At 62.3% G+C, this 27,939-nt stretch overlaps 1 protein-coding gene across 1 annotated transcript; it reads right to left on the bottom strand.

Moving 5' to 3' along the window:
- Positions 1-147: 147 nt before the first annotated feature.
- PTDSS2 (phosphatidylserine synthase 2) lies at positions 148-27,495 on the bottom strand. Its single transcript, XM_080641232.1, has 12 exons — positions 27,162-27,495; positions 21,534-21,635; positions 13,865-13,947; positions 8,278-8,345; positions 2,987-3,121; positions 2,661-2,711; positions 2,266-2,379; positions 1,995-2,113; positions 1,442-1,556; positions 1,225-1,370; positions 955-1,140; positions 148-833 (listed from the first exon to the last, which is right to left on the bottom strand). Exons 1-12 carry the CDS (start codon positions 27,317-27,319, stop codon positions 674-676), a joined length of 1,437 nt encoding a protein of 478 aa, XP_080497358.1. The 5' UTR covers positions 27,320-27,495; the 3' UTR covers positions 148-673.
- Between the last annotated feature and the right edge of the window lie 444 nt (positions 27,496-27,939).

Genomic DNA, 27,939 nt, shown 5'->3' with positions numbered 1-27,939 from the left:
GCCGTCTCCCCATGCAGGCCCCGCCAGGGGCACAGACAAAGCAGAGTGGGTGACCCCTGTGCCTAGGCCGGCAGCCCTGCCCCTGGACTCCTGCCGCTCTGGGCGACGACCCCAGGGAGGGGGTGTGGGGTCAATGAGGACACGAGCTTCGGACCATCGCCATTTATTTGTTCTGTCTGCTCGTGGAGATGACCAACTTGGGGCCAGAGACCCAGGACCCCTCCTTCCAACCTTGGGCACAGCCCCCTGCCCCCACGCCCTCTGTGTCAGCTGGGCTGGAGGAAGGCTCCGAGGAAACGGCTCAGGGCTGCAGCTCGGATTGCCCGTCTCGGCCATCTCAGGAGCTGGTGGACCCCCTCAGGAACACGTGGGGCGCGGGGCGGAGGGGGCTGGCGGGGATCAGGGCTTGGTGTGGCCCAGACGCCTGTGGGCAGATCAACAGAAAGCGGACCACTGCCCAGGGCGCACCCCAGCCGCACTGTCAGATCAGGAGCCAGGAGCCCAGAGTCCAGGGAGTGCACACACACCACACGCACACCAGCCCTGGGCTGGGGCCTCCTCCGTGTCCCTCCGGGGCCTCGCTGCTGCGGGGGGAGAGGGAGGCCTGTCGGAGGCTCCTGACGGGATCCGAGGAGGAGGGGACACCACCTGTGTCCTGGCAGGTGTGGGGAGGTCAGTTCAGAGCCGGTGCCCCCTCCCTCTCGGCCTCCGGGGGCTCCGGGGGGTTGTCTGGCCCAGACGGGTGCCTGTCCGCGTGGCCAACAGTGTTGCCCTGGTCACTGCTGCTCTGCTGCTTCTGCCGCCGGGTCTCCTTGTACCGCAGGGTGATGTCCCTGGGGGCAGTAGGGCGGTCACTCGGCCTGCAGGGGCCCCAGGGCCTGCCCCGCACGGCTGAGTGGGGCGGACAGAGCCACACAGGACCCGACGCGCTACCCCGCCCGGGACGGGCCTCACCGCAGGAAGAAGCGCCAGACGGTCCAGGTGAGCACGAGCACGGAGCCGAGCGTCCAGCACTGGGCGATGTAGAAGGGCAGGGACAGCGTGAGTGTCTGCGGGTCGTACTTGACCACGATGAGCAGCTCCGTGGCCGTGATGGCGGCCACCAGCCAGGCCTGCTGGCCCAGCTTCTTGTGCGGCTTCCTGCAGGGGGAGGCACGCGGTTGAGGGCGCCGAACCGCCTGCGTGCGCACAGGCCCTGCCCTGCCCGCCCCGCCCGCGGCTCACGGGTCGTCCATGAAGTCGTAGATCTCCCGCATGGCCACGCCGCCCACGTTCACGAAGAACACCAGCCGCAGCAGGACCAGGGAGTGCTCCGGGGGCAGCCACAGCACGAACTTCAGGTAGAACGTGTTCAGCTCTGCCAACAAAAACTGGGGGACAGAGGAGTGTGGGCGGCGAGGCCGAGCCCAGCGGGCCGTGCGCGGGAGGCGGCCGGCCTTACCACCAGGATGATGCCGCACACGGCCAGCCAGCGGCGCAGGCTGGAGGCGGGCTTCCACTCGAAGCGCACCCAGCTGTAGGGCGTGAACTGGAAAGCGATCCTCTTCATCTTGCCCCTGGAGCCGGAGGAGGGGGTGAGGGGGACCTCAGCAGGTTCCTCGTCCCGGGCCCCCCAGCCCTGGCCTCGCAGGCCTTTTCCTGGACCGTTTCTCTCTTTTAAATTCGAAATAAAGAAGGCAGAGCCTGCGACCACGCCATGAGGAGGGCGCCCTGAGCAGGGCTGCAGGCGGCGCCGCGGGCCACACAGCACGGGCTGACGTCCCGCCACTGGGAGGGCCTTCGAGGTTCCCACGGGCCGACGTCCCGCCACTGGGAGGGCCTTCGAGGTTCCCACGGGCAGCCCAGGGTCAAATCCCGGGTGGCGAGTACAGGAGGCAAAACCCTCGTCCGCCCCCTCCCGAGACACGTCGGATGGCACAGGGCCTGGCCCTCAGGGCCCCTCCAGGCCCCACCCCGACGCCCAGGCCCTGCAGCAGCACACTCGGTAGACGTACTTGTAGGTCGGAATGTTCCAGAGGCCCTGCCACTTGTACGTCTTCAGGGACAGCCACTTGAGGGTCTTCATGCCGCAGTAGATGCCCAGCCCATTGCAGATCAGCACGTCCATGATCCACTGGAGGCAGGAGGCAGCCCTGTGGACCCTGCAGCTCCGTCCGGCCTCCCCTGAGCCCCCCTCCCCCTCCCTCGCAGGGTGGGCGGGCCTGGGTGCGGGACACGAGGCCTGAGGCCCGGCCAGGGCGGGAGCCCCCGATCACCGGCACCTACGTGGTCCCACCAGCACTCGCTGAAGTTGGGCAGCTGGTGCTCCAGGCTGTACTCCAGGAACTCGAACATCACGCTCACGATCGTGCACGTCCACCAGTCGCGGATCATCAGGGTCTGCAGGCCGGGGGCAAGGGCACGCCCGCTGCGTCAGCCCCTCCCGAAGCCGCCGCTCACTCGGGAGCAGGGCAGGCACAGGGCGGGGCCGGGGGTCTTCTCCATTATTCTCCCGGCCACCACACCGCATGCCACGGACGGGCGCCCGGCGGTCTTGCGCTGTGGCCCCGGCCGTTGCTCATCAGAGTCAGACCACTCGGAATGTCAACCCACGACCAGCAAAGGCCAGGCCCCAGGGCGGGTGGCAAACAGGACATGCCAGCCCACCATGAGCTCCTCACCTTCAGGTACCAGCCAATGAAGTGCGCGGGCACGAAGCCATCCAGCTTGTCCTGTGGGAGAGACGCAGGCCTCAGACACTCCCCCACCTGTGCAGCCCCCAGCCCTGCCCGGACGGGGACACCCGCACAGCCTGAGGCCGCCTCCCCTGGGCACCCCCAGGGCCCCTTGAACAGCGCCTGCCAGGCCCCAGGGACGATCTGGGTTGCACCCCCGTGCTGAGGCTGTGTGGACACGCCCTGACCCCAAGGACGCAAGGCGCCCCTCCCGTGGGGACCGCTCCACACCGCACCCTGGCCCCGCCCCTCCCCTCCTGGGCCGTCCTTACCCAGACGTTGTGGAAGGGGTCTGTCTCGTTGTCTGCGTCGTAGATGAGGCAGTTCCCCCCATAGTCCCTCTCTGGCAGCGGGACCCCCAGCCTGGGGTCCACGTACTTCAGAAACTGGCGGCCGTCCTGCACCGTCTGCAAGGCCAGCATCCGTGTGAGCAGGCCCCGCCCCGCCCGGCACTGACACCCCAGCCGCCCGGCGGACGGTTTGTGGCACGCAGACGACACTTCTGCTGACCACACGCCGTCCCCCTCCTCGGGCTGAGCAGGCTGGTGAGTCCCAAGCTCCAGGTGACGCTCCGCCCCCCACAGGACCATGCCGTGTGGGGTCACAGGTGCGCCTCCCGTGGGAGGGACGGGGTGGCCCTGGCACTGGGGTCTCAGATCGCTGGTCTCGCTGCCCCTCCCCACGTCACACAGCGTCAGGAAGCCCCTCCCTCTCAGATACCAACGTAAGCACACACCCTGGGGCCACGGTGACGGAGGAGGCGACCCCCACACGCTCATCACTAAGACCCCGTCCCCACACCCTCCCCACGGAGCAGCCCAGCGAGGCCGCGTGACAGGCGGCACCCAGACCCGCGTCTGTCCCACAGCTGAGCCCTCCCGTCCCACATCCTGTCCCACGGCTGAGCCCTCCCGTCCCACATCCTGTCCCACGGCTGAGCCCTCCCGTCCCACGTCCTGTCCCACGGCTGAGCCCTCCTGTCCCACGTCCTGTCCCACGGCTGAGCCCTCCCGTCCCACGTCCTGTCCCACGGCTGAGCCCTCCCGTCCCACGGCTGAGCCCTCCTGTCCCACGGCTGAGCCCTCCCGTCCCACGTCCTGTCCCACGGCTGAGCCCTCCTGTCCCACGTCCTGTCCCACGGCTGAGGCCGGGATCTCTGGAAGCGTCCCTCAGACAGGGATGTGCTGCAGAGCTGAGGTCACCGTGTGCTCTGTAACCACGGGTCTGAGGATGAGCAGGGCCGAGTCCTGAGCCAGCGGGCAGCCAGCAGGGGCAGAGTCTTGGACACTCAGCCCTGTAGTGTGAACACCGCGTGGATGTAAGAAGTCATCGGAGGACGGGCCACCGCGGCAGACACACCTTGAGCCCACTCTGCAGAGGCCGGTGAGGCCTGGGCCCTCCCTTGTGACAGGGCTCCCATGACCGGACGCAGCCTGGGGGGGGGGGGCAGACGCAAGGAAGGAGGGTGCGAGAGTGACAACAGTGTTTGTTTACAGACATGAGCGTGGCCGTGCGCCTGCGGGGCCTCGCAGCTCCGACACCCCTGGGCCTCTGCCCTGAGACCTTCCTCCAGGGAAGGACAGGGCTCCTGCGAGAGGGCCGGTCTGGCCGGGCAGGAAATGCCAGGATGGGCCTGCAGTGTCTTCTGGTGCCGGAAAGAAGGGAAGTGCCCAAACGTACAAGACGAAACCAAGTAAAATGCCCAGAACCCACCAAGACGGGGGTGAGGCGCGCAGGAACCGAGTGAGTGAGCTCCCAACGGCCCAAGCCATCGGCCATGGAATCAACCCAGTGCTCGGTCCCACCCAAAGCTCCACAGCCATCGCTGACAGCACTGCCATGAACGAGGCGGGGCCCTGACAAGTCCCCACCCCAGGGTGCTCCGGGCCAGGAGGCGGCTGTGCGAGGCCACACCCTCCCGAGTCCCAGGGAGGGAACGTGACACCCGGTGGGGGTCGAGGTATGGACAGCGACAAGTGATGTTGGCCGTTCGCACCTTTATCTGTCAGATCGCGAGGAAAACACCAGATGGATCCCAGGTAACCCTGACCCCCACACCAGGAAAGCCCCGCACAGGACACGACACGGGGTGCCATGCCCGTGAGCACGGGCGCAGGACCCTCAGCACAGCGGGGGGAGCTCACCGCGCCCCGGGTGGGTCCCCGAAACGCTGGTTGGCTCAAAATGAGAAAGCAAGCTGACGTAGTACAGACATCACGCCACAGAGGGAACACCCACACGCTCACCTCGTTTGACGAACCCCCACACGCTTTCAGGATAAAGACACTCAACTTCCTGCAGGAGCAGGGCACTGCCCCACCTGCAAGGCGCCCAGGGAACCCCCGCTGACGGCATTCTGAGCGGACGGACAGGAGGCCCTTCCCTGAAAGCAGGCCGCCCGCTGCCCACCTCCCAGTCTGGCTGCCGGCTGGGCCTGGCTGCGCAGTGTCATGGCGAGAGGGGAGGCGGCACCGGGTCAGAGAGGAGGGCACAGAACCTCCCTGTGCAGGTGGCGCGACCCGTGTCCACAGGATGCCCAGAAACCCACCCAAACAGCAGCAAAGAACGGTCAGAACGAGCCAGTTCAGCAGCCGCCAGCCACGAGCTCCACGCACAAGAACGAGCCGTTTCTAGAGAACTCGAACGAGCAAAGCAGCATGGAAGTGAGAGCCCCCCCCCCCCCCCGCCGCTCCCAACGCCAGGAGGCGGAACCACGAGGAAGTGCCAGCGCCGTTCCCTGAACTTGGAGACGGAGAAGCTAGAGACGCGCTCACGCAGGCCGTGCTCGCGGTGGAAGGCGCCCCTGCCCGCTGCACCCCAGGGCCCGTCAGCACCCCACCTGCCGCCACAGAAATGGAAACGGGGACCCTGAAAGGCACCTGCAATCGCAAGAGACGTCGTGGGGTCAAAGCACCCGGGAAAGCAGGAGCAACACTCCCCGTTCCACTTCCCGCTGAAGGGACGCGTGACTCCAAACCCGCCAACGCCCCCAAACTGCCCCGGCCACCGGACCGGCGTCTGTCTGATCGCTGCCCCAGCCCAGAGGGCCTGGGGAGGTGTGACCGCTGAGTTCTCTGTGGGGCCCTGGGACAGAAAACAGGTTGGGGGGGTGGGGACCCCAACAGAGGAGAAGCTACTGAGACGGGCTTCTGGTGGCAACGAGGCTGCAATCGCACAAAACAAGGGCCCAGGTGCAGCCTGCCCTGACCGTGTTCACGCACACAAACAGGTGTTAACACACAGCACTGCACGCCTGTCCTGACCGTGTTCACGCACACAAACAGGTGTTAACACACAGCACCGCACGCCTGCCCTGACCGTGTTCACGCACACAAACAGGTGTTAACACACAGCACTGCACGCCTGCCCTGACCGTGTTCACGCACACAAACAGGTGTTAACACACAGCACTGCACGCCTGCCCTGACCGTGTTCACGCACACAAACAGGTGTCACTCTCACAGCACCGCACGCCTGTCCTGACCGTGTTCACGCACACAAACAGGTGTTAACACACAGCACCGCACGCCTGTCCTGACTGTGTTCACGCACACAAACAGGTGTTAACACACAGCACCGCACGCCTGCCCTGACTGTGTTCACGCACACAAACAGGTGTTAACACACAGCACTGCACGCCTGTCCTGTGTTCACGCACACAAACAGGTGTTAACACACAGCACTGCACGCCTGTCCTGACCGTGTTCACGCACACAAACAGGTGTTAACACACAGCACCGCACGCCTGCCCTGACCGTGTTCACGCACACAAACAGGTGTTAACACACAGCACCGCACGCCTGCCCTGACCGTGTTCACGCACACAAACAGGTGTTAACACACAGCACTGCATGCCTGCCCTGACTGTGTTCACGCACACAAACAGGTGTTAACACACAGCACCGCACGCCTGCCCTGACCGTGTTCACGCACACAAACAGGTGTTAACACACAGCACCGCACGCCTGCCCTGACCGTGTTCACGCACACAAACAGGTGTTAACACACAGCACTGCATGCCTGCCCTGACTGTGTTCACGCACACAAACAGGTGTCACTCTCACAGCACTGCACGCCTGTCCTGACCGTGTTCACGCACACAAACAGGTGTTAACACACAGCACTGCACGCCTGCCCTGAGAAGGAGACTTGACCACGTGACCACTATCCCCGGCCGCCTGAGGGTCCGGAGGCTGTGAGCAGGAGGCACTCGGAAGTGGAAGCTCGCCATCGAGGCGCGCTCACTGAACTAAGCAGGAGGCATAGTAACAGCACGGGCGCTAGAGGCAGGGATGCTGACCCAACACCCACACCTCCCCTGACCGCCCGCAGGACGCGCACCCGCAGGGAGAGAAGCACACGGAGCCACAGCTGGTCAACCCCCAAACAGAACCCCAACCCCAGTGAGCACCGCCGGGGCCGCCTGACCCGCTGAGAGCACCACGTCCCGGGACAGATGCGCTTCTGTCCAGCGCTGGTCCTGCCCCGAGCCGAGTTCCTGCCTCTCCAAGCCAGGGCGGCCCACCAGGTGCCCGAACGGGAACCAGTCCCTACACTTGGCCCTGCCCCCGCTCCACGGCGAGGCCGCCAGGGCAGAGCCCACGAGCACACCTGCACCGAGGCCCAGGCGCGGAGCTCCACGCTCAGAACACAGCTTCTGCTGAAAGGCGACGTTTCAAGGTCCCTCACAGCTTCCACTCACTTTTTAAAATAAGTTTTTATTGACTTTTAGAGAGAAAGGAAGGGAGAGGGAGAGATAGAAATATCAATGATGAGAATCATCGATCAGCTGCCTCCTGCACGCCCCCTACTGGGGATCAAGCCCTCACCCTGGGAATGTGCCCTGACTGGGAATGGAACCGTGACCTCCTGGTTCATAGATCGACACCCAACCACGGAGCCACACCGGCCGGGCCTCTGCTCCCTTTTCTGGGGTTCAGCCTTGCTTCTGTGGACCTGGAGGACTCCCTGTGCTTAACCAGGCAAATGTCAGGACCAGAACCTGGCAGCCCTAGGGACAGAGGCCTCCCAGGCAGACTGCGCTTCAGGGACAAGCCTTTGACGGAGCCCTGGGCCTCCTGACGGCACAGTGTTCCTGTGGCGGGCGGGCCTTATAAAGCAGCTCCTGGTATCCTCTTTCCACCAATAGGCTGAGACCAGCACCATCCAATCCAAGCTGCACAGCTACACCTCATTTGCATCACACGGACCAATCAGAGCAGCTCCATTACAACCCATCAGAAGGTATGAAGCTGACCAATCAGACTGTGTAAATCCATTCCTCATTTGCATAGGAATGGGCCAATGGGGAACCAGGGCAGGAGAGAACTTGCTCTGCGAGAGACAGCCTCTCCTCTGGCTGCAGGAGGCACGTGCCCTTCGGGTCCCCAGTTTGCAAGCCGTCCACCTGAATGCATCTTGAAGTCTCCCCCTTTCCACACCTCAGCCGGACTCCCGTTGGCAGCTCGAGGGGCTGCCGTGCAAAACCTCTGTCACCGCTTTCTTCCCTGGGGCCACGTCATCACCTAAATTCCCTGTGCGCCCCACCCAGAGGAGCGCTTACCTGGAAGAGGATGAAGATGAGGAACAGCTCGTAGACCACGCTGACACACAGCCAGAACCTCCAGTACGCTGCGAAGACAGAGCACAGGGTCAGGAGCCGGGCCCACCGTCTGGACACACCCCTGTTCTGGCCTCAGTCCAGCAGGTTCCTTAAAGCCTGACCCGACTCAGATGCGAGCACGTTTCTCTCCAGGGGTTTCCTGCCTTTCTCCCATTCCAGACCTCGAACCTTCCTTTCTTTTTCTGGCCTCACTGCAGCGCACAGGGCCAGCGCAGACACGGACACGCTGTCCTGTGCTCACTAGCCGTGCTTCTGGCTCAACACCCCCCAGGCCACAGGCAGGTGCTGGTGGACACCTTCGATCATGTCCAGAAAATCTTTTTTTTCTTCGTGTTTTTATAGATGTCACAGAGGAAGGGAGAGGGAGAGAAGGACAGAAACATCCATGATGAGAGAGTCACTGGTTGGCTGCCTCCTGCACGCCCCTCACCAGGTATTGCGCCCAAAACCTGGGCATGTGCCCTGACCAGGAATCAAACTGTGACCTCCTTGTTCACAGGTCAATGCTCAACCACTGAGCCACGCCGGCAGGGCTATCAAGAAACTCTTAGCCCTGGCCCGTTTGGCTCAGTGAATGGAGCGTTGGCCTGGGGACTGAAGGGTCCCAGGTTCGATTCCAATCAAGGGCGCATGTCTGGGTTGTGGGCTTGATCCCCAGTGTGGGGCGTGCAGGAGGCAGCCGATCCATGACTCTCTCTCATCACTGATGTTTCTATCTCTCCCTCTCCCTTCCTCTCTGACATCAACACAAATATTTTTAAAACCTCCTGGAGTTCCAGTATGCTGTTACCACAGTGAGTGTAAGACTTCACTTTTCTGCACTGAGAGGACCAGCTCCTCTCTGCAGTGCGAGTGACGAACACATTACTGCACGCTCTGATGCTGAGCCGGCCCGGGTTCCTGGGAGAACCTAATGTGGCACCGTGACACCTGCGGAGGGCCCGTCTTCCGTCTCCACCGGCACCGGGAGCGTGTCCCTGTGGTGACTGTTATGCGTGGAGTTGTGAAGAGAGCAGATCTTAAATGTTCTCGTCACCAATGTGTGTGTGTGTGGTGTGTGTGTGTGTGGTGTGTGTGTGTGTGAGGGGTGGTGGTGGTGTGTGTGTGTGTGTGGTGTGTGTGTGTGGGGGGTCTGTGTGTGTGTGTGGTGGTGGTGGTGTGTGTGTGTGGGGGTCTGTGTGTGGGGGGGGTCTGTGTGTGTGTGTGGTGGTGGTGTGTGTGGTGTGTGTGTGTGGGGGTCTGTGTGGGGGGGGGTCTGTGTGTGTGTGTGGTGGTGGTGCGTGTGGTGTGTGTGTGTGGGGGTCTGTGTGTGTGGGGGGGTCTGTGTGTGTGTGTGGTGGTGGTGTGTGTGGTGTGTGTGTGGGGGGGTCTGTGTGTGTGTGTGGTGTGTGTGTGTGTGTGTGGGGTGTGTGTGTATGGGGTCTGTGTGTGTGTGGGGTGTGTGTGTGTGGTGTGTGCGTGTGGTGTGTGTGGGGTGTGTGTGTGGGGGGGGTCTGTGTGTGTGTGTGTGTGGGTCTGTGTGTGTGGGGGGGTCTGTGTGTGTGTGTGGTGGTGGTGTGTGTGGTGTGTGTGTGGGGGGGTCTGTGTGTGTGTGTGTGGGTCTGTGTGTGTGTGGGGGGGTCTGTGTGTGTGTGTGGTGGTGGTGTGTGTGGTGTGTGTGTGGGGGGGTCTGTGTGTGTGTGTGGTGTGTGTGTGTGTGTGGGGTGTGTGTGTATGGGGTCTGTGTGTGTGTGGGGTGTGTGTGTGTGGTGTGTGCGTGTGGTGTGTGTGGGGTGTGTGTGTGGGGGGGGTCTGTGTGTGTGTGTGGGGGTCTGTGTGTGTGGGGGGTCTGTGTGTGTGGGGGGGGGTCTGTGTGTGTGTGGGGGGGTCTGTGTGTGTGGGGGGTCTGTGTGTGTGTGTGGTGTGTGTGTGTGGGGGTCTGTGTGTGTGGGGGGTCTGTGTGTGTGTGTGGTGGTGGTGTGTGTGGTGTGTGTGTGGGGGGGTCTGTGTGTGGGGGGGGGTCTGTGTGTGTGTGTGGTGGTGGTGTGTGTGGTGTGTGTGTGGGGGGGTCTGTGTGTGTGTGTGGTGTGTGTGTGTGTGTGGGGTGTGTGTGTATGGGGTCTGTGTGTGTGTGGGGTGTGTGTGTGTGGTGTGTGCGTGTGGTGTGTGTGGGGTGTGTGTGTGGGGGGGGTCTGTGTGTGTGTGTGTGGGTCTGTGTGTATGGGTGTGTGTGTGTGGGGTCTGTGTGTGTGTGTGTGTCCCGCATGTGCTACACCAGAACACAGCAGGCTGTGCCTCAGCCAGGCACCTCCCCCCGCTGCCTGTCACCCCAGCAGGCAGGTCGGCTTTCCCTGCGGGAGGAGGTCACGGGAGGGCGTCTAAAACTCTTCTAAAACGCTAGGGGAACGTGCCTTCCAGAACCGCGGTAACCCTGTTTAATAAAAGCTCACGGTCCTCCTTTCCTTTGCAGATGACGCAAAGCCCCCAGCCGACTCTTAAGAACAAGTTCACGGGACGAGAAAGGTGCGCTCACGAGCTTCTTAGCCTCCGGGCCAGGGGAGCTGGCCGGTCCTTCCGGGATGTCTCCAGCGCCGCCCGGGGCAGCGTGCCCCGTTAGAACTGGGATGTAGGTGCGGGCAGACGGGTGGGAGTGGGGAGGTGCCAGGGCCTGAAGTGCCAGGTGGGAGTGAGAGCTCTGCAGCGCCAGGCGTTGCGCCCCCACGGGTCTGCAGGGCCCGCCGAGCCCTCAGGGGCCTGCGCTTCCTGTGCCCGAGGAGCAGCCACGGGAGGGCCAGGCTGGGCAGCAGGCGGTGAAGTGTGAGCAGGGACAGTTCCTTCTTAGACTGCTTGCTGGTTCTTGTCTCATTGCTGTGTCACAGCTGTAACCCTCCCCTCCCCTGCCGTGTGAGACCGCCGCCCGCAGAAAGCAGTGCGGGTGCCCTATGGCAGTGGTCGGCAAACTGCGGCTCGCGAGCCACATGCAGCTCTTTGGCCCCTTGAGTGTGGCTCTTCCACAAAATACCACGGCCTGGGCGAGTCTATTGTGAAGAAGTGGCGTTAGAAGAAGTTTAAGTTTAAAAAATGTGGCTCTCCAAAGAAATTTCAGTCGTTGTCCTGTTGATATTTGGCTCTGTGGACGGATGAGTTTGCCGACCACTGCTTAGGGCGTCGGCTGAGCCCTGGGCCTGGGCAGGAGCAGCCGAGGCAACAGGCGCGCTCCCCTTGGGCTCCCAGTGGAAAAGCTTGGAAAATTCTCCCTGGTCCCAGGGCTGCGATAGCAGTTCCTGGGCTGATGGTGAAATCACGGGGGCTGCCCTCACCCCAAGAATTGGGGCCTCCCCGCCTGCAGGCGCCCCACACATTGCTCCCCATGGACCAAGCCTGAAGGCGTCCCTTCCCCCACTGCTGCTGTGCACCCCAGAGCCCCCTCACTGTCACCTTGTGGTGCCCACCCTCCCCCGGACATCCAGCAGCACCCCCATTTCCACCCCAGGAGGCTGGTCTCCAGCCCCGATTCAGGACGCCCCGACTTTCTTCCTGAACATCGCATCTGGCCGTGGACAGCGCTGGCGGTGCCGCCCGACTGGCCCTGGCTTTCGGGGGGGGGGGGGGGGACACATCGGAGGGGAAGTGCCTTCTCGAGGACAGCCAGGGTTCCAGAGGGAAGCCCAGAGCGTCTCCTCCAGGGACGCCGGGGGGGGGGGGGGCCGCCCCCACAACACTCCTCTGTGGAGCCAGGACCCTCCCCCGTCCCCGGGGTGTGCGCAGGCCGGGCATCCGCCTGGCGGGAGGCGTGGCGAGCTCCCTGCCAGCCACTAGCTCAGGAGGCCCTGGGAGAAGGTGCCCGGGCAGCTCCGCCTCAGCCACGCCACGGGCCAAGGACAGGAGTCTGCGGAGCCAGCGACGGAGAGGCGGGCAGAGCGGGCTCGGGCAGCCCACCCGGCGGCCCTCTGCAGGGGCGGCTTCAGGCTCACCCCCCAAAGCGACCAGAGGGGCAGCTTTCCGACAGAGGTGACCAGGGGCCACGTGCCAGAGCAAGCAGCTGCCCACGGGCCAGGCCGGTCCTGCAGGGCCGTCTGTCCCCCGCACCCTGCGCCTGTGCCCTGTGCCCGTGAGGGATGCGGTGACTTCAGCGCGGACCACTTAGGCCGAGCCCCGATCCAGCCTCACTCTTCCTTCCAAGTCGCCCACCAGCTGCCTGCAGTGGCTTTTCGTGCGGTCCTGGTGGTTTCTCACCTCCCATGCTGGTCAGGAGTCACTGTTCTGAGGCAGGAGGCGAGTGCAGACCCCGAGGGGGAGGCCCTGCAGCTCCAGGGGGCCCGCCTGCAGCCCCTGGCCCTCCGTATGGCCGGGCCCTGCCACTTGGGGGGCTCAGAGACGGGGCCCTTGCTCACAAGCATGGTGCCCACTAGGCCTCGAACCCGTCCCTTCTGAGGGCCAGTGGTGGTCGTCAGGGCTGCTCCTCCCGGGACTCAGATGGAGAGCCCAGATGTGCGCTCAGGCGGCGGGAAGCTCACGGCAGCTCCTGGGACCGAGGGGCCTCCGCACGGAACTGGTTCACTGGGGCACGTTCCAGTGGCGGCAGAGCAAGCAGCCATAGAGTCAAGCTGCCAGCCCTGGCCGGGTGCTTAGCGGTTAGAGCGTCGGCCAAGGATCGGAGGTTGTCGGGTTTGATTCCGGCCGAGGGTAAGTTCCTTGGTTGCAGGTTCGTCCCCAGGAGGCAACCAATCGATGTGTCTCTTACGTCAATCTCTTCCTCTCTCTCCCCCCCTCCTCTCTCCCTCCCTTCCCCTCTCTCTAAAAAAAGTCAATGGGAAAAATATCCTCGGGGGAGGATAAAGGAGGAAGGAAGGAAGGAAGGACGGACGGACGGACGGACGGACCCAGCTGCTGTCCGATAAACAAATAAGGAGGTGCCTGTGTCGGCCTGCGTGGAAATCCATGACGCGAGGCCACTCGCACGCTTCTGACTTGTAAAGCAACGTACGTGCCGACGTCTACGAACACGTCAAAGCTTAGCAGTGCCATCTGGTGAGCGGTATTTACTTTCACTTAAAAATATTTTTGCATTTCCCAGGTTTTCTATGGTAAATACACACCCCACTGAGACGAAAGGGAACACGTTACTACATGTGACCCTTCCGGACAACCGAGCCCGCCGCCCCCAGGGAGCTGGAGCCCCAACACGCCGGCCGGGCAGGCGGGCCCGGGGTTGTCAGGACCCCCCTAACTTCGGGGGCAGGGACAGACAACGAGCCGCAGACAGTGCTCAATGGCAGGGCGGACGCCTCACGCCCAAGGCACGGCTGCCTGCTGGAGCCACCCCGGCGCCACTGGACAGTCCTGGGACCCTCCCCGCAGGAGCCGGGGGAAGGCAGAGGCAGAGAGGGGGGAGGGGGGGCTGAAAGAACAGGAACCCCCCATTCACCTCCTCTGAGGGCCACAGCGCGGAGGCTGGCCCGGGAGGCAGGGCAGGGCAGGCAGGGCAGGCAGGGCACTCACACGCAGCAGCACCGCGCGGGCACACACACGACGAAAGGCACGTTACCTGGGTGCGGTCTGGAGAACGGCCCGTCTTTAGCTTGTGTGACTCCAAAACACAAGAAAACCAAAATACTGGCCACAATACCTCTGCGAACAAAGAACAAACAGCCCTCAGTGTGCGTAAGGCAGGTCCACGCTGGCTTCTCCCAGGCGGGAGGCGAGGGGGCCCCCAGGATGCCCGCCCAGGGACAGCCCGACCCCAGTGGGGCAGGGTGGCTGGAAGCTGGGCCTGGGGCGCCCTCGGGAGAAGAGCCCTGCCCTGGGCTGCGCGCTGTACCTGAGTCACTACCCGACGCACCGCTTCCCCTTCCGGGACACCCGGTCCCGCCCCCGCCTGGGCCTGCGCACACCTGTGGTGCATCTGTCCTTCCCTCTGCTCAGCCGCCGCGGGTTAACCGGACTCAGTGCAGCCAGTGCACTTAGCCAGGCGGGAGCAGCATTATCTTTTCTGCCCCCATTGGCGGGCCAGCCCGGAGCACCCCGGCAGGCGGCAGCCGCGGAGGTCGGGCTGTGGCCAGGAGCAGGAGGGGGCCTCCTGGCCTCCTTCTCAGGTGCAGCGGAAGTTAGTTTGGCGGGAGTGAAACTGGCTCCGTGGCGTGGCGACTCCTAGGTTTTCTTTACTGACCCTTTCCTCCCAGAGATGGCCATTTTCCCACGTCCACGTCCCTTGCGTCGTTTGCCACAAGAAGGGGCCACAGCAGGGACAGGACACAGGCGCAGAGGCCGGTGAGCGTCGGCTGAGCCTGACGCCGCTGTGGGTCTCCCACGGCAAACCAACGAGTTATCCTTCCGTCTGGGTCTGTGTCCCAGGGGCTGGGCTCGGTCTCTGGTCTCCCCCTCCGGACGGCCCACGGAACGGGCGCAGCAGGCAGGCAGTGGGACAGACTGGGTTCCGAGGGTCCGTTCCGACTGCGCCCGCCTTCGGGGAAGTGTGCCATGGGAAACCCGGCCCCTCAGGGCCTGTCTCGGCCTGCGTTACTTGTTGGTTCTGGAACAATCCCACCCAGTAGCGCCTGCCGGGCCACGGGTTAGCCAGTGGCGGCGGGAGGTGCCTCATGTCCCGTGGGAGCGGAGAGGCCAGCGCACCGCCTTCCTGTCGCCCGTGCCCTCTGTACCACGAAGACTTCTGCAGAAGGAAACGCTACGGAGACGAAGGGACCGGACCCTACGGTCACTGGCCACAGACACAGACCCTCTGCACCGGAAACACTCCTCCACTGAGAATGTTCAGACAGCTCTCACCACTACAGCACTTCCCCTGGTAACTACAGAAAGACCAAGTTGTTATTGTTGTTTAAAGTCTATGTTTATTGATTTCAGAGAGGAAGGGAGAGGGAGACAGAAACATCAGTGATTGAACCACTGACCGGCTGGCTGCCTCCTGCACGCCCCCTCCTGGGCATCGAGCCCGCAGCTGGGCATGTGCCTGACCAGAATCGAACCGTGACCCCCTGGTTCCCAGGTCAACCACTGAGCACACCACCGGGCCAGACTACTGTGTAAATGAGGACTGAGAAATCTAGCAGCAAGCCGCACAGACAGACACCGCCGGGAGCCTTGCCGAGTCACTGCCTCCACGTCCCCTCAGGAGCCCCACACGTGCTAATAAAACATGAGGTTAACGAGCCCTGGCCAGTGTGTTCAGTGGTTAGAGCAGCACCACCCCGTGCCAAAGGGTTTCGGGTTCGATTCCCGGTCAAGGGCATGTACCGTGGTGGCAGGTTCGATTCCCCAGCCCCAGGTGGGGCGGGTGCAGGAGGCAACCAGTCGATGTGTCTCTCTCACGTCCATGTTTCTCCCCCACAACCCCTTCCATTCTCTCTAAAACTCTCTGGAGAAAATATCCCCACGTGAGGATTAAAAACAAAAACACACACGTTAGGTTACGTAACAACAGAAACGGGGAGGCCCCAGGGAGACGCCATGAAGGTGAGAGCCTTTCAAGGTGACTGAGAAATCAGGTGACTAAAGCAAATTCTGACGGGAGCAGAGGAAGACGGAGAGGAAAGTCCCCACTCGTCCCAGGTGGGGATCCCAGATGGTCATTAAGATACTTGAGAGGATTCAGTGACTTCCTGACCAGAAATGTGGTGACAGGGGGGACGCAGGCGCAGAGCCTGCTGGGAGCTTTTTAAAGGCCCCTCCCTGAGCCAAGATGAGCCATGTGCGCCAGGGACAGAAGCTGGTCAGGGATAACTAGTTAGACAGGAAGGTCAGCCCGTGACGTCACTGAAGTTTCACCACAATTCCTTGGGAATGCAGAGCAAATGCCCGCAACTCACAAACCTCGATGAGGCCAGGATGCAGCTGCAGGAGCGGCTGGAGCCCACCTGCCTTCGCCAAGGCTGAAGGACACAGGCGCCCTGGCCAGGGACACATGCAGACCTTCACCGCGCTCTCCAGACACCCTCAGAGGGCCTCCACGTCCCGGGGGACCCCTCACTTCCCCCAGGCTCCAGGTCTCCATGCATCTGTGTGTGCTCAGGTGTGCTGTGTGGCATTCTCTACCTCTGCTGATACTACTAATTTGTAAAAGACCTCTATTTTTTATTTTAATCCTCACCTGAGGATATGTTTTATGTTTTTTAATTGATTTCAGAGAGGAAGAGAGATGGAGAGAGAGACAGAAACATCAATGATGAAAATCATTGATTGGCTGCCTCCTACACCACCTACACTGGGGATCGAGTCCGCAACCCGGGCATGTGCCCTGACCAGGAATCAAACCGTGAGCTCCTGGTTCATAGGTCAACGCTCAACCACTGAGCCACGCCAGCCGGGCTGGGGTGAAGTCTTTAGCAATGGCTATATTTGATGTGCACTTAAAAATGGTTTCCTGAATCTCTTTGAAACTTTCAAGTTTTGCTAACTACAATAAATGATAGAAATTCACTGAATATCCAGACTATTTCCAAGTAAGATAAAATAATGAAACATTAATTACTGAACACAGATTCATCTACTTTAGTGTCTTACCACAGAAGAACCAATGATATTCAGCTTTCTTAGTAAACACATCTTGTGCCTCATTGAAAGAGCATACAATGAAAAAGCACACATTTCTAGAAATTACGAAACGTATTCATAAATTTATTAACCTATGGATCACTGATGTGACAGTTCAAAATTGCTTCTTAGTTTTCACCAGAAATTAAAGTTTCTGTAGATTAAGAATTCTAATATATGTAATTAAAGCTACAAATAATAATAATAATAATAATCCTAATATACAAAAAGCCAGGGGCCATCACGACCGAAACAACCGGATGGATGACCGAACAGCAGACTGCGTGGGGTGACAAGGCTGGCAGGGGGTTAGTAAGGGACAACCAAACGACTGAACAGCAGGCTGCGTGGGGCTACCAGGCCGGCAAAGGGGCAACTGGGGGCAACCAGGCTGGCAGGGGGTGAAGGGGCGACCAGGCTGGCGGGGGGGATGGCAGTTGGGGGTGACCAGGCTAGCGGGGGGGGGCAGTTGGGGGCGACCAGATTAGCAGGGGGGGCGGGCAGTAAGGGGCAACCAGGCTGGCAGAGGGGGGCAGTTGGGGGTGACCAGGCTGGCAGGGGGGCCAGTTAGGAGCGATCAGGCCGGCAGGCAGAGGCGGTTAGGGGTGATCAGGCAGGCGGGGGGGAGGCAGTTAGGGGCAATCAGGCAGGCAGGCGAGCAGTTAGGAGCCAGCAGTCCCGGATTATGAGAGGGATGTCCAACTGCCGGTTTAGGCCTGATCCCCATCCTCGGGATTGGGCCTAAACCGGCAGTCTGACATCCCCCGAGGGGTCCCGGATTGGAGATGGTACAGGCTCAGCTGAGGGGGACCCCCCCACCCCCTTGCATGAATTTCGTGTCCCGGGCCTCTAGTAATAATAATGAAGTAGGGAAAACAACTGTGTACACCAGAAAAATAGGGCATGTTTTGGCTTAAAAACAGGTGGGAGGCGTGGAGATGTGTTTTTGTTAGGGGACATGACAGTGATTTTGTCCTGTGATTTCCGCATGAGTCAGAGAACAAGAGACGAACTAAAAGGGAGAAAGAGAGCTGTAAGAAGTTTGGGAAGAGAATTCTTGGGGAGGAGATTTCCTGGGTGACCAAGATGGGTAAGAGTGGATGGAGGCCTTTAAACAGCTTTCCTGCGAACCGTGGATCAGCCTCGGCTTCCTGATCCGTCAGGGACAGACCTCCTCCTGGTCTCCGCCGAGGAGACACTGAAAACTCCCTGCCTGGGAAGCAAAGGGCGTGTGGCTCGAAGAGAACCTGCTGTGTCTATGTGGCCGCGTCGGGCCGTCGATTCTGTGAGAACACCGCTCGCCGCAGCAGGAGCCGTATCTGCGTCCGAAACGCAAAGGTCCAGCCACAACACGCAAAGGCGGGGCCCGTGCTGCTTCTGCGGCCACGTCCCCTCCTCCCAGCCCAGGGCCGGCCTCTCATCCTGACGCCCCGGCCCACGGCCACAGTCTGCTCCTAAATCAGAGGAAGGAAGATGGGGGGCCACGGCTGTGAACTGAACAGCGTCGGCTGTGGGCACCCTGGCCGCCCACTCCCGGCGTCTGCACCCCTTCGCCCGTGCAGCGCAGGTGAGCTGGCCCCACGCAGCTGACCTCAGGACGGGAGGTCAGGTGCTGCTGCGTGCACCACTGCTGGGGGGCTGAGGCCTCACAGTGCCTGGGGCTGGTGGAAAATGGTTTCCACGTGGGGAGCGCCTCCCACAGCCACCCGTGGTCGCGGCCTGCCTCTCTGAGCACCTCAGCGTGTTGGAAGCCTGCGCACCCCCTGGAATCAGCCCGCCCCCATCACCTCGACCAAGAGCCAGGCCACAGGCTACGGAAACCGGGTCCCAGCCGAGCAGATCTCCACACGGACTGCATGGTGGGGGGTGACGGCCGTGTCTGTGACTTCCTGTCTGGAACACTGCCGGTTCTCTCCCTTTTTTTCCCCCCACATAAAGAAAATGTTCTCTAGGTTCGCTATGACTTAGAGCAATTCGGTAGGTGGCACCTCTGTAAGCAGAACTGAACATTTATTCCCCGGCAGGTGCAGGAGACTATGTAGCCTGGGCACCTGGAGGAGACAGGACTCACCAAACCGACGGGCACCGCAGGGGAGCCCGATGCGAGTCCCTGCCTTGGCTTTTCCGGCCTCGAGGTCAAGCTCGGCCTGGAGACTGCTCTGAGCCGCTGGGCACTACTCCTGCTGCCCCTGTGCAAAGGACAGGCCACACACGCTGACACTAGACCCCTGCTGATAACCAGTCTGTCTGTCTGTTAATCCTCACCTGGGGACGTTTTCCCACTGATTTTTAGAGAAAGCGGGAGGGAGGGGGGAGGGGGAGGGGAAGAGAGAGCGAATCACCGATTGAGGTGAGAGAGACACATGGATTGGTTGCCTCCTGCATGTACTCGACTGGGGGCTGGGGAACGAACCTGCAACCCAGGTACATGCCCTGACTGGGGCTCGAACCCAAGACCCTTCGGTGCACCGGCAGCCCTCTAACCCCTGAGCACCGCCAGTCAGGCCGCCCTCTGACTGTGTGTTTTCCGGTGGAGTTTTAAGAGTTCTCTGCGTATTTTGGAAACAAGTCCCTTATCAGGCATGTTCTGCAAACATTTCTGAGCAGTCTGGGGCTGGTCTTCCCTGGATCATCTGTACGCTTATGCCACTATGTAACGCCACCATGCCTCCAACACATAAATGGGCCACAGACACGTGCCGTGCCGGCGGCCACTCCCAGCAGCGAACCGGGCCAGAGAGGCGCCCTGTGATGTCACAAGCCACTGTGCGGTGGAAGCAGCACACAGGTGCTCGCTGAGCGACGCCCCCAGAGCTGAACAGAGGACAAGAGGCCTGGCTGACGGGGTGGGGCCTGAGGCCCGTGTATGTTAACTTATACACCAACGTGACTCACACAGAAAATTAAACCTACTCCCCCAAAGTGACAGAGCCTGTTAAATCCCCAAAAGAACAATGGCACACACAAGCTGGAACTGAAAGCTTAAGGAAGATCATTCCCTAAGGCAGTGGTCGGCAAACCATGGCTCGCGAGTCATATACTGTCATATACTACCCTTTACCTGTTTGCACACAATATGCCACAACTGCCGAATCCTCACAGCTTCCAACTACATGGTAACATTTAGTCTAGTCCAGTGGTCGGCAAACTCATTAGTCAACAGAGCGGCAAACCGCGGCTCGTGAGCCACGGTTTGCCGACCACTGCCCTAATGTGTTCAGTGTCAGTGTTTGAACATAAGCAGGACCTGTGCGTGGAACCTGCCCGAGGGCATCGAAGCTCTGAGGAGACGTCAGCCCTGCAGGGAGCGGCCCGCCCGAGGGTGCCCCAGGTGCTGCCACCTGCTGGGGAGGCCCAGTCCCGGGCCTGGGAGGCGTCCCAGGACACTCTGCCTGGGCCACTCCAGCCAGGGCCACCTGCTTCCTGCAACAGGACTTGCCCAGTGACGTCGGAACTGCTCATCTCTGCGCCATTTCACAGCGATGGCACCTCGCCAGTGTGGCCACGTCCTGCCCCGGCCTCCCTGCCCAGCTGGGCCGGACCCTCCACACAGCGAGACGCCTAAGGAAACCTGGCCGGCGCCGAGCCTCGCCAGAGGGGGTCTCGCCGGGGAGGGGCGCCCTACGCAGCCCCCTGGCCCCTCACAGACCCCGGGAAGGATCACCAGTCACAGCCCCAACAGAACGGTGTCCAAGAAACGGCTGCCAGGACTCAGGGAGAGGCCGTCCCGCCCGCAGCCTCCGGCCCGCCACAGGCCTTCCTGAAGAACGTCTTCCTTTTCTCCCTAAAAGAACGCTTCTCTCCTCTGCCTCTTCCACTTGCTGTAACTTGCTCGTTCCTGGTTGTAATTCTTTGCTGTTCCCGAATAAACCCATTTTTTTCTGGTCAAATTACTTATTTTTTTAAAGTCAACAAATCCAGCCAGACAAACTCAGAAAAGATCACGTTCTACTTGGACATCCCCTCTGGGCAAGCATGGGCCCCTGCCAACAGCCTCCGGGCCTCCCGTACCCACAGGTCCAGTGTCCTCCCCACGGGCCCTGCTGCAGAGAGCACAGTCCCGGGCCGCCACAGGGCCCAGGCACAGCCCCCTCCCTCCTCCCCGCAGGACCCAGGGCCCGGGCCAGCTTGCCACAGGCCTGGGTGCAATCAGGGGCCGGGCCCGAGCAGGGCACAGGCAGCAGGAGGCAGAACCCGGGGAGAGGCTCGGGTGAAGCAGGAGATGGCGCGGGAGAGGGGGCAGAAACCCCACGGTGGAGCCAGCATGACAGGTGAGGACAAGACGGGGCTCCTTGAGGGAGCACAGCCCTGAGGCCAGACCCCGGCAGCCACTGCTAACGGGGACCAGCTGGGAGACGAGGCTCGCAGCAGGGGGCTCTCCAGACCCCCCCACAGCAGGCCCAGGACACAGCTGACAGGAGGCACCCGGCCTCTCGACGGGCCGCGGACACCTGCAGAGCACACAGCGGCCACAGCACACTCCCCGGCGGTGGTCGGACCGCACTTACAAAAGCAAGCGCTGCCCCCCGGGAGGGTTTACAGCCCGTCCCGCCCACCGCAGCTGACCAGCGGTCCCTGGCACGGCCAGGCCTCAAGGCTCTGCCCCACCTGGTGCCCGAGCCCTGCTGGCTCCCTCCCTCCGTCCCAGCAGGCAGCGGGCCGCTTACCTCTTGGTGTTGTAGGCCGTGTCCTGCGGCGTCTCTTCCAGCAGAGTCACGTAGCCCAGCACGCAGGTGAGGATGAAGAGCACGGTCAGCGTGTGCGCGCGCCTGCAACCAAACACCGCGCGTCAGGCCTCACGTGGGACGCGCACCCTCCAACTCAGAAAACGGGGCTGAGCGTCCCTAGCTGGGGGGACCCCGAGCTTGGGGGAGACCCTGCATCCGGAGGGAGGAGCACTCAGCACACCGGAGCACTTCGGGCTGCACTCGGGCCCGCTGGAGCCGCGCATGCTGCTGGCGGGGCGGGCAGCGGTGATGGCCAGCCTTGTGAGCCGTGCCATGACCAATCTGAGGCCCCGGGACCACAGCCCAGAACAAGAAAGGGAAGGCGCTGAGGGACCCACAGCGGAGGGTGCACCCTCACAGCCCAGAACAAGAAAGGGAAGGCGCTGAGGGACCCACAGTGGAGGGTGCACCCTCCTTAAGCCTTCTCTTAGGAGAGCTGCGAGGCGCTGAGGGAGGCGTGGGCTGTGGTCCCGGCCCGGCCCTTGGCCTGATGTGGGAGGAGAGAGGCAGCTCACCCGGAAGCAGGCCGCAGTGGCCCGCGTCCGACACTGGCCTGGGCCCTCTGCGAAGGGCGGCACAGCCCAGCTCCCAGGCCCCCACGAGCAGGGGTCCCTGCAGAGACCACAGGACCCGGAGTCTCAGTGTCTCCATTTCCAGGAGATGGTTCCCTCTTGGGGGGAGTCCATACCCAACGAGAACATCCTCCGGAACGAAAGGCTCTCAGGGGGGAACGCGGCAGGCGGCCCAGCACCCTGCTCTACAGGAACTGCTGCGAGGCCTCGGCAGGGGGGGGAGCACCAGGAGGCGCTGGCGGCCACCAGGAAGGAGGAAAGGGCACCGGAAATGCACGTGAAGTCGACTCTTCTCCGCGTGCGCTCTTCTTTTTACCACATTTCAGTCTTTTTTTTTAATGTATTTTATTGGTTTTTTACAGAGAGGAAGGGAGAGGGATAGAGAGTTAGAAACATTGATGAGAGAGAAACATCCATCAGCTGCCTCCTGCACACCTCCTACTGGGGATGTGCCCGCAACCAAGGTCCATGCCCTTGACCGGAATCGAACCTGGGACCCTTCATTCCGCAGGCCGACGCTCTACCCACTGAGCCAAACCGGTCAGGGCCACATTTCATTCTTAACCTTTGCTACAGCTCGGAAAGGAGAGCATCAGAGCATTACTGTCTTCGTTTTACAGGTGAGGAAACCAAGACAGCAAGCAACTGGGCCGAGTCCAGAGCCAGGGCGTCTCTGAAGCATATGCTGTCCTAGCAACACCAGCGTTGGACCACCGTCATTCTCGCCGCAGAAGCACAGAGAAGTAGGCACCCCACATGACAAACAGCTCGTGAGGAGAGCAGGGCTGGGAGGGGAGCCGCTCCAGGCTAGAGAAGGTTTTAACGAAAGGTGGGATTCAAGCAGGCCCTGCAGAAAGCACACGATGGACGGACGGACGGGGCAGCTCGCTCAGGGTCAGCAGGATGAGGCTGTCCTTGGCTCCTGAGGAGAGCCAGCTGTCTCAGGACCAGGGAGAGCGCCGCGCGGCCCTTCCAGCCAGAGGGAGGAGCCCTGTCTGGCAGCCGTGGCCCTGATGTGGCTGAGTGGGAGGGCGTAGGGGCTTTCACTGAAGCCCTAGCCCAGTGGTTGGCAAACTGCGGCTCACGAGCCACATGCGGCTCTTTGGCCCCTTGAGTGTGGCTCTTCCACAAAATACACGACCTGAGCGAGTCTATTTTGAAGAAGTGGCGTTAGAAGAAGTTTAAGTTTAAAAAATTTGGCTCTCCAAAGAAATTTCAATCGTACTGCTGCTATTTGGCTCTGTGGACTGATGAGTTTGCCGACCACTGGCCTAGAGCAACACTCCAAACACCAGACAGAAAATAAGAACGTGGTGCCCGGCCAGTGTGGCTCAGTGGTTGAGGGTTGACTATGAACCAGGAGGTCACGGTTCTATTCTGGTCAAAGGACAGGCCGGGGTTGCAGACTCCATCCCCAGGCGGGGGTGTGCAGGAGGCAGCCAATCGAAGTCTCTCTTACCGATGTTTCTCTCTCTCTCTCCCTCTCCCTTCCTCTCTCTCTAACAATCAATAAAAACACATTTTTTAAAGAAGAAAGTAAGAACACAGTGGCTGAGGCGGAACACAGCAAAGAAGGCAGGACGGCAAGGGGACGCAGAAGAGTGGGCCGCCTGGGTGCGAGCGTGTCAGAACTACGAATGCGGGGATGACGGGATGACACAGGACCCCAACTCAGGGAGACGGCCCACAGGTGCCGCTCAGCAGGAGCGGAGGTGCACCAGGGGCGGGTCTGGAGGAGGAGAGCAGGCCTGGCACATGGGGGGGGGCTCGCACCTGCTGGTGAGGTGGTCACAGGGGCCACGTGTGCGAAAGCTCAGGGAACTGCACGCCCTGCAGTCAGTGTCACTGTACGGTCACTTAAGGGACAAAACACGCCAGAAAGTATGAAACGGCCTGTGGGCACCAGGTCAGGGCGCAGGACAGCATGCTGGCAGGGCTCAGGCCAGCAGAACGGTCCCGCAGGCCTTCGAGAGGTGTCCCCTGAGACCAGGCCAGGAAGGAGCAGGGAGCAGGACCCCGCTGGGCCAGTGCTCACCCGACCTCCAGTGGCGGCCAACAGTGCTCCCTGCCTTGCACACGGCCATTCCCACTCCTGTGGGAGTACTGGGGGAGGGGGCGCTGAGGAGACTCTGCAGGCAGACCTGCTCCGCCCACATCCCCACCCCCCCACCCCCGCCAGGGCCAAGCGTGCACCCTCTGCTTTGGTGGCTAATGGTCACTCTGGGGAAGGTGTGGGCCCTGTGGTCAGGACAGGACAGCAGCTGTAAACCCTGTGCCTTCGGTCGCTCAGCAAGGGTGAGGGCGTGAGGACAGCTGGCTCTCTGCCCGCTGTCAGTCACCCACGCACTGTGCAGCGTGGGCAGGAAGGCAGGCCTGCCAACCTGTTTGAGAAAACACGAGGTGTGGCCAGACACGGGCACAACAACGCCTCAGCCAGGGGAGGCCGGAGCAGAGGCCCGGCCCAGATGTGCAGGGGCGTCGGGGCTGGGACACTGACCGCACACCAACAGGCAAAAGCTGGGCGTCATGCTTCCCAGATGTGGGCGAAGCCGGCAAACTCCTCACCCACAGTGACTGAGAAAGGCGCGCTCCGGTACCCGGGCGCCTAGAGCACCCCCACACCCTGCCGGCTCCTGTGCGGCCCACTGCAGGCGGGCGTGGGTCCGGAGTGGGCTCCCCTCAGGGCAGTGTGGGACGAGCCCACGGCAGGCACTCCAACAAGTCCCAGGGGTCAGGAAGGCTGATAACCCGCGGCCCTGCCGCCTGCAGGGGGCGAGCCACCGCACTCTCCTGGGCGGCTTCCCAGCCGGCTCTGGAGGTGAGCGGACACCTCTTCGGGCGGCTCCTCCGTGGCTGTGGCCGCTGGATGGTCCCACCTGAGACCACAATTAGCAGAAGAAGCAGGGTCCTTGCCACCCTGGAACCCTGCGGTCCTCACACCTCCTCCCATGGACTCGGTTTGGGGGAGCCCACACCCCGTGGCTGATAAGCAGTAATAGAGAAACCCCAAATCTTCGCACGTGGCCTTCACACCATCATCATGGGCCAGGGGTGGGCCAACTTTTTGACTCGAGGGCCACCATGGGTTCTTACACTGGACCGGAGGGCCGGAACAAAAGCATGGATGGAGTGTTTGTGTGAACTAATATAAATTCAAAGTAAAGGAGCGGATGGGAAAGCAAGAGAACCGGATAGAACAGCCGGATCCGGCCCGCGGGCCGTAGTTTGCCTACGGCTGTCATGGGCCCCAAAGAAGCCCAGCCTCCTTTGAAAAGGAAAACCTTAAAAGCAAGATTCTGAACGGCACACGTGTCCCTGAGGGAGGTGGGACAGAAAGTCATTTCCACAAATACGTATTTTTAGTCTTTAATTTCTTGTAACACGCACTATTAAAACCCTCGAATAAAGGAAGAGTTTTAAAGTCCTAGCACAAGTCAGTGAGGGAAAACTCAGGTCAAATGGCTAAGCTCTGCAGGGGCAGGACTGCCAGGCAGGCACTGGGGGCCCCGCAGAGGGGAGGGCGAGGCCCCAGATGCAGCGCACAGACCTGGTCCCCCGCCGGCGCCAGAGCACAGCGCATCTCACACCTGCGGGGAGGGGAGTAGCCAGGACCACCCACCCCACCCGCAAGGCAGGCCCCCGAACCAGCCTGCCCTGTGGCACCCCTTCTAAAAAGCCTTCCTGGCCGGTCGCCCTCCGCACAGGCAGGCTCAGCTTCAGCTTCAGTCTGGGTGCCCCAGCTCCCACGGACCACGCGCCCTGGGACCCGTGTTCGGGGCTCCGGGTGAGGGGGTGCTCCCGGCTTCTGTTGGGCTGGGGCAGCCCCGTCCCTTCAGCAGGCTCTGTGCCTCATGAGACCAGGCTTGTGCCAGAAGCTGCCAGCTTAGTTCCAGAACCGTCACTGGCACCAGGAGGGGCCGGGCCAGAACCTGTCTCCGGGGGTCACCCGCTGGTCTGAGAAGATGGTGCCCTCCCCCCTGCAGCTGACAGGACAGCTGGACAGGCCTGAGCACACGCAGCACGTCCAGCAGGACCCAGCAGCACTGGGCCACCAGCTCTGGGCGACACCCCTGTGACAAGGCACCCCATCCCTCTCTCCCTCCCACTGGCCCCTCACCCCACCCCACCCCACCCCACCCCAGCATGTTATCTCCCCACAGATAACAGCTGCAGGCACCCACAGGAGAGACGCCCCAACACCCGCCTCCCCGCATCTCCCCTGAGTCAGACACAGCAGGACTCCCCCCCGCCCCCCCGCCCCCCCACCCCCGTCCCTGACACACGTCTCCTGAGGTTTCCCCTGGGGGGCAGCGCGGCGGGCCGGCTCCCCTCACTCCCGGGTGTCCCACCACGGGGTCCTCTGGAGAGCCGTTTCCAGGGCTGCCTCTCTCTCCCTGCGCATTCGGGGGGCAGAGGCCACAGCTCCACCCCCGGGCTCACAGGCCAGCACAGCGTCTCAGCTGGACCCGCCAGACACCCGCAAAGAAAAGCACCGGGGCTCTCTCCCCCCAGGGAGCAAGGAGAACTCAGGAGGGTGAAGGGTTAGACCAAGGTCAGAGCCATCGGCAGAGGAGCGCCCCTGGGACCTGCCGGCCACCCCTCCAACACACGAGTGCCACCCCACGTATAGCCGGAGCGTGAGCTCTCCCAACAGAGGCGCCGCCCCCGCGACCCCCACCGCAGCCGGGGGCAGCCCGACCCGAGGCGGGGGCTGGGACGCGCGCCCCTGGAGCCCTGGCCCGTCAGGCGCCCGAGCGGCGGGCGGCAGCGCCGTGAAGGGACGCGACGAGGGCAGAGGCGGACTCTGCACCGGGAGGTCAGGAAAAGCCGGTCTCAGGTGAGGCTGAGCCACGTCCTCCGGGGTCCGGGGGAGGGAAGCGGAGATGCTGGGACCACCGGGCAGCCGCGGGCCGGCCCCCTGGCCCCCGTCACCGCGAGGCCAACGACGTGGCCACGCCCCCGCGACCCCGGCCGGACCCCCGGCCCCGCCACTCACCAGAAGAAGGTGTTGGTGCCGTCGTCGTAGACCTCGGACTCGGTGCTGCGGCGGCCGGCGGGCGCGCCATCCGGCGGCTCCTCCAGCGCGGCCTTGCCCGCGGGCACAGGGGACCCCGGCCGCGGCCCCCCGGCGCCCCTGCGCTCGCCCCGCCGCATGGCGCCTCGGCCCCGAGCCGCTCCTCTCCGCACCTTGACCTCACGTTCACCGGGTCACCGCGAGAGCACCGCGCACGGCGCACGGAGCGCCGGGAAGGGGTCGCGGCGCTCGCCGGCGGGGTCTCCGGAGAGCAGGGGCTGGGGGCGGCTAGGAAAGGGTAGGCGGTGCATTGTGGGACGTGTAGTCCGCACTTCTGGGCCGCGGGGCATGCTGGGCCTCGTAGTCTCCGACCTCAAGAGTTAGAAGCGGTGCTTGCTGGGAAGGATGCCGCCCGGTTGCTAGGTAACCTCCTGCGGCTTGCTGAGAGCCGCCTGATGCTGGGGCTACCCTAACCCCCCGCCCCCGGCGGCCTGACCGGAGCCGGCCCCCCAGCCCCGTCCGCGCTTTCCTGGAGCGCCTTCCTGGTGGACCCCCGGCCCCAGCTACAAGGGACCAGAGCTGCCAGGATCTCCGGACTCTAGCCTGCAGGATCTCGTGAAATTGGCCCGTTAGAATAGTGAGGACTTGTTGATTTGGGGTGACTCAATTTGTTGATATAGACTGGCCCCGCAAAAACCTGTAGCCCTGAGCCACTCTGAGAAACAGTCTGACAACAACTCAGTTAAACACAGGTACCGTG

This window comes from Plecotus auritus (assembly GCF_963455305.1).
Source record: "Plecotus auritus genome assembly, chromosome: 9".
Classification (NCBI taxonomy): Eukaryota; Metazoa; Chordata; class Mammalia; order Chiroptera; family Vespertilionidae; genus Plecotus; species Plecotus auritus.
This window is presented reverse-complemented; position numbering and strand designations above follow the sequence as displayed.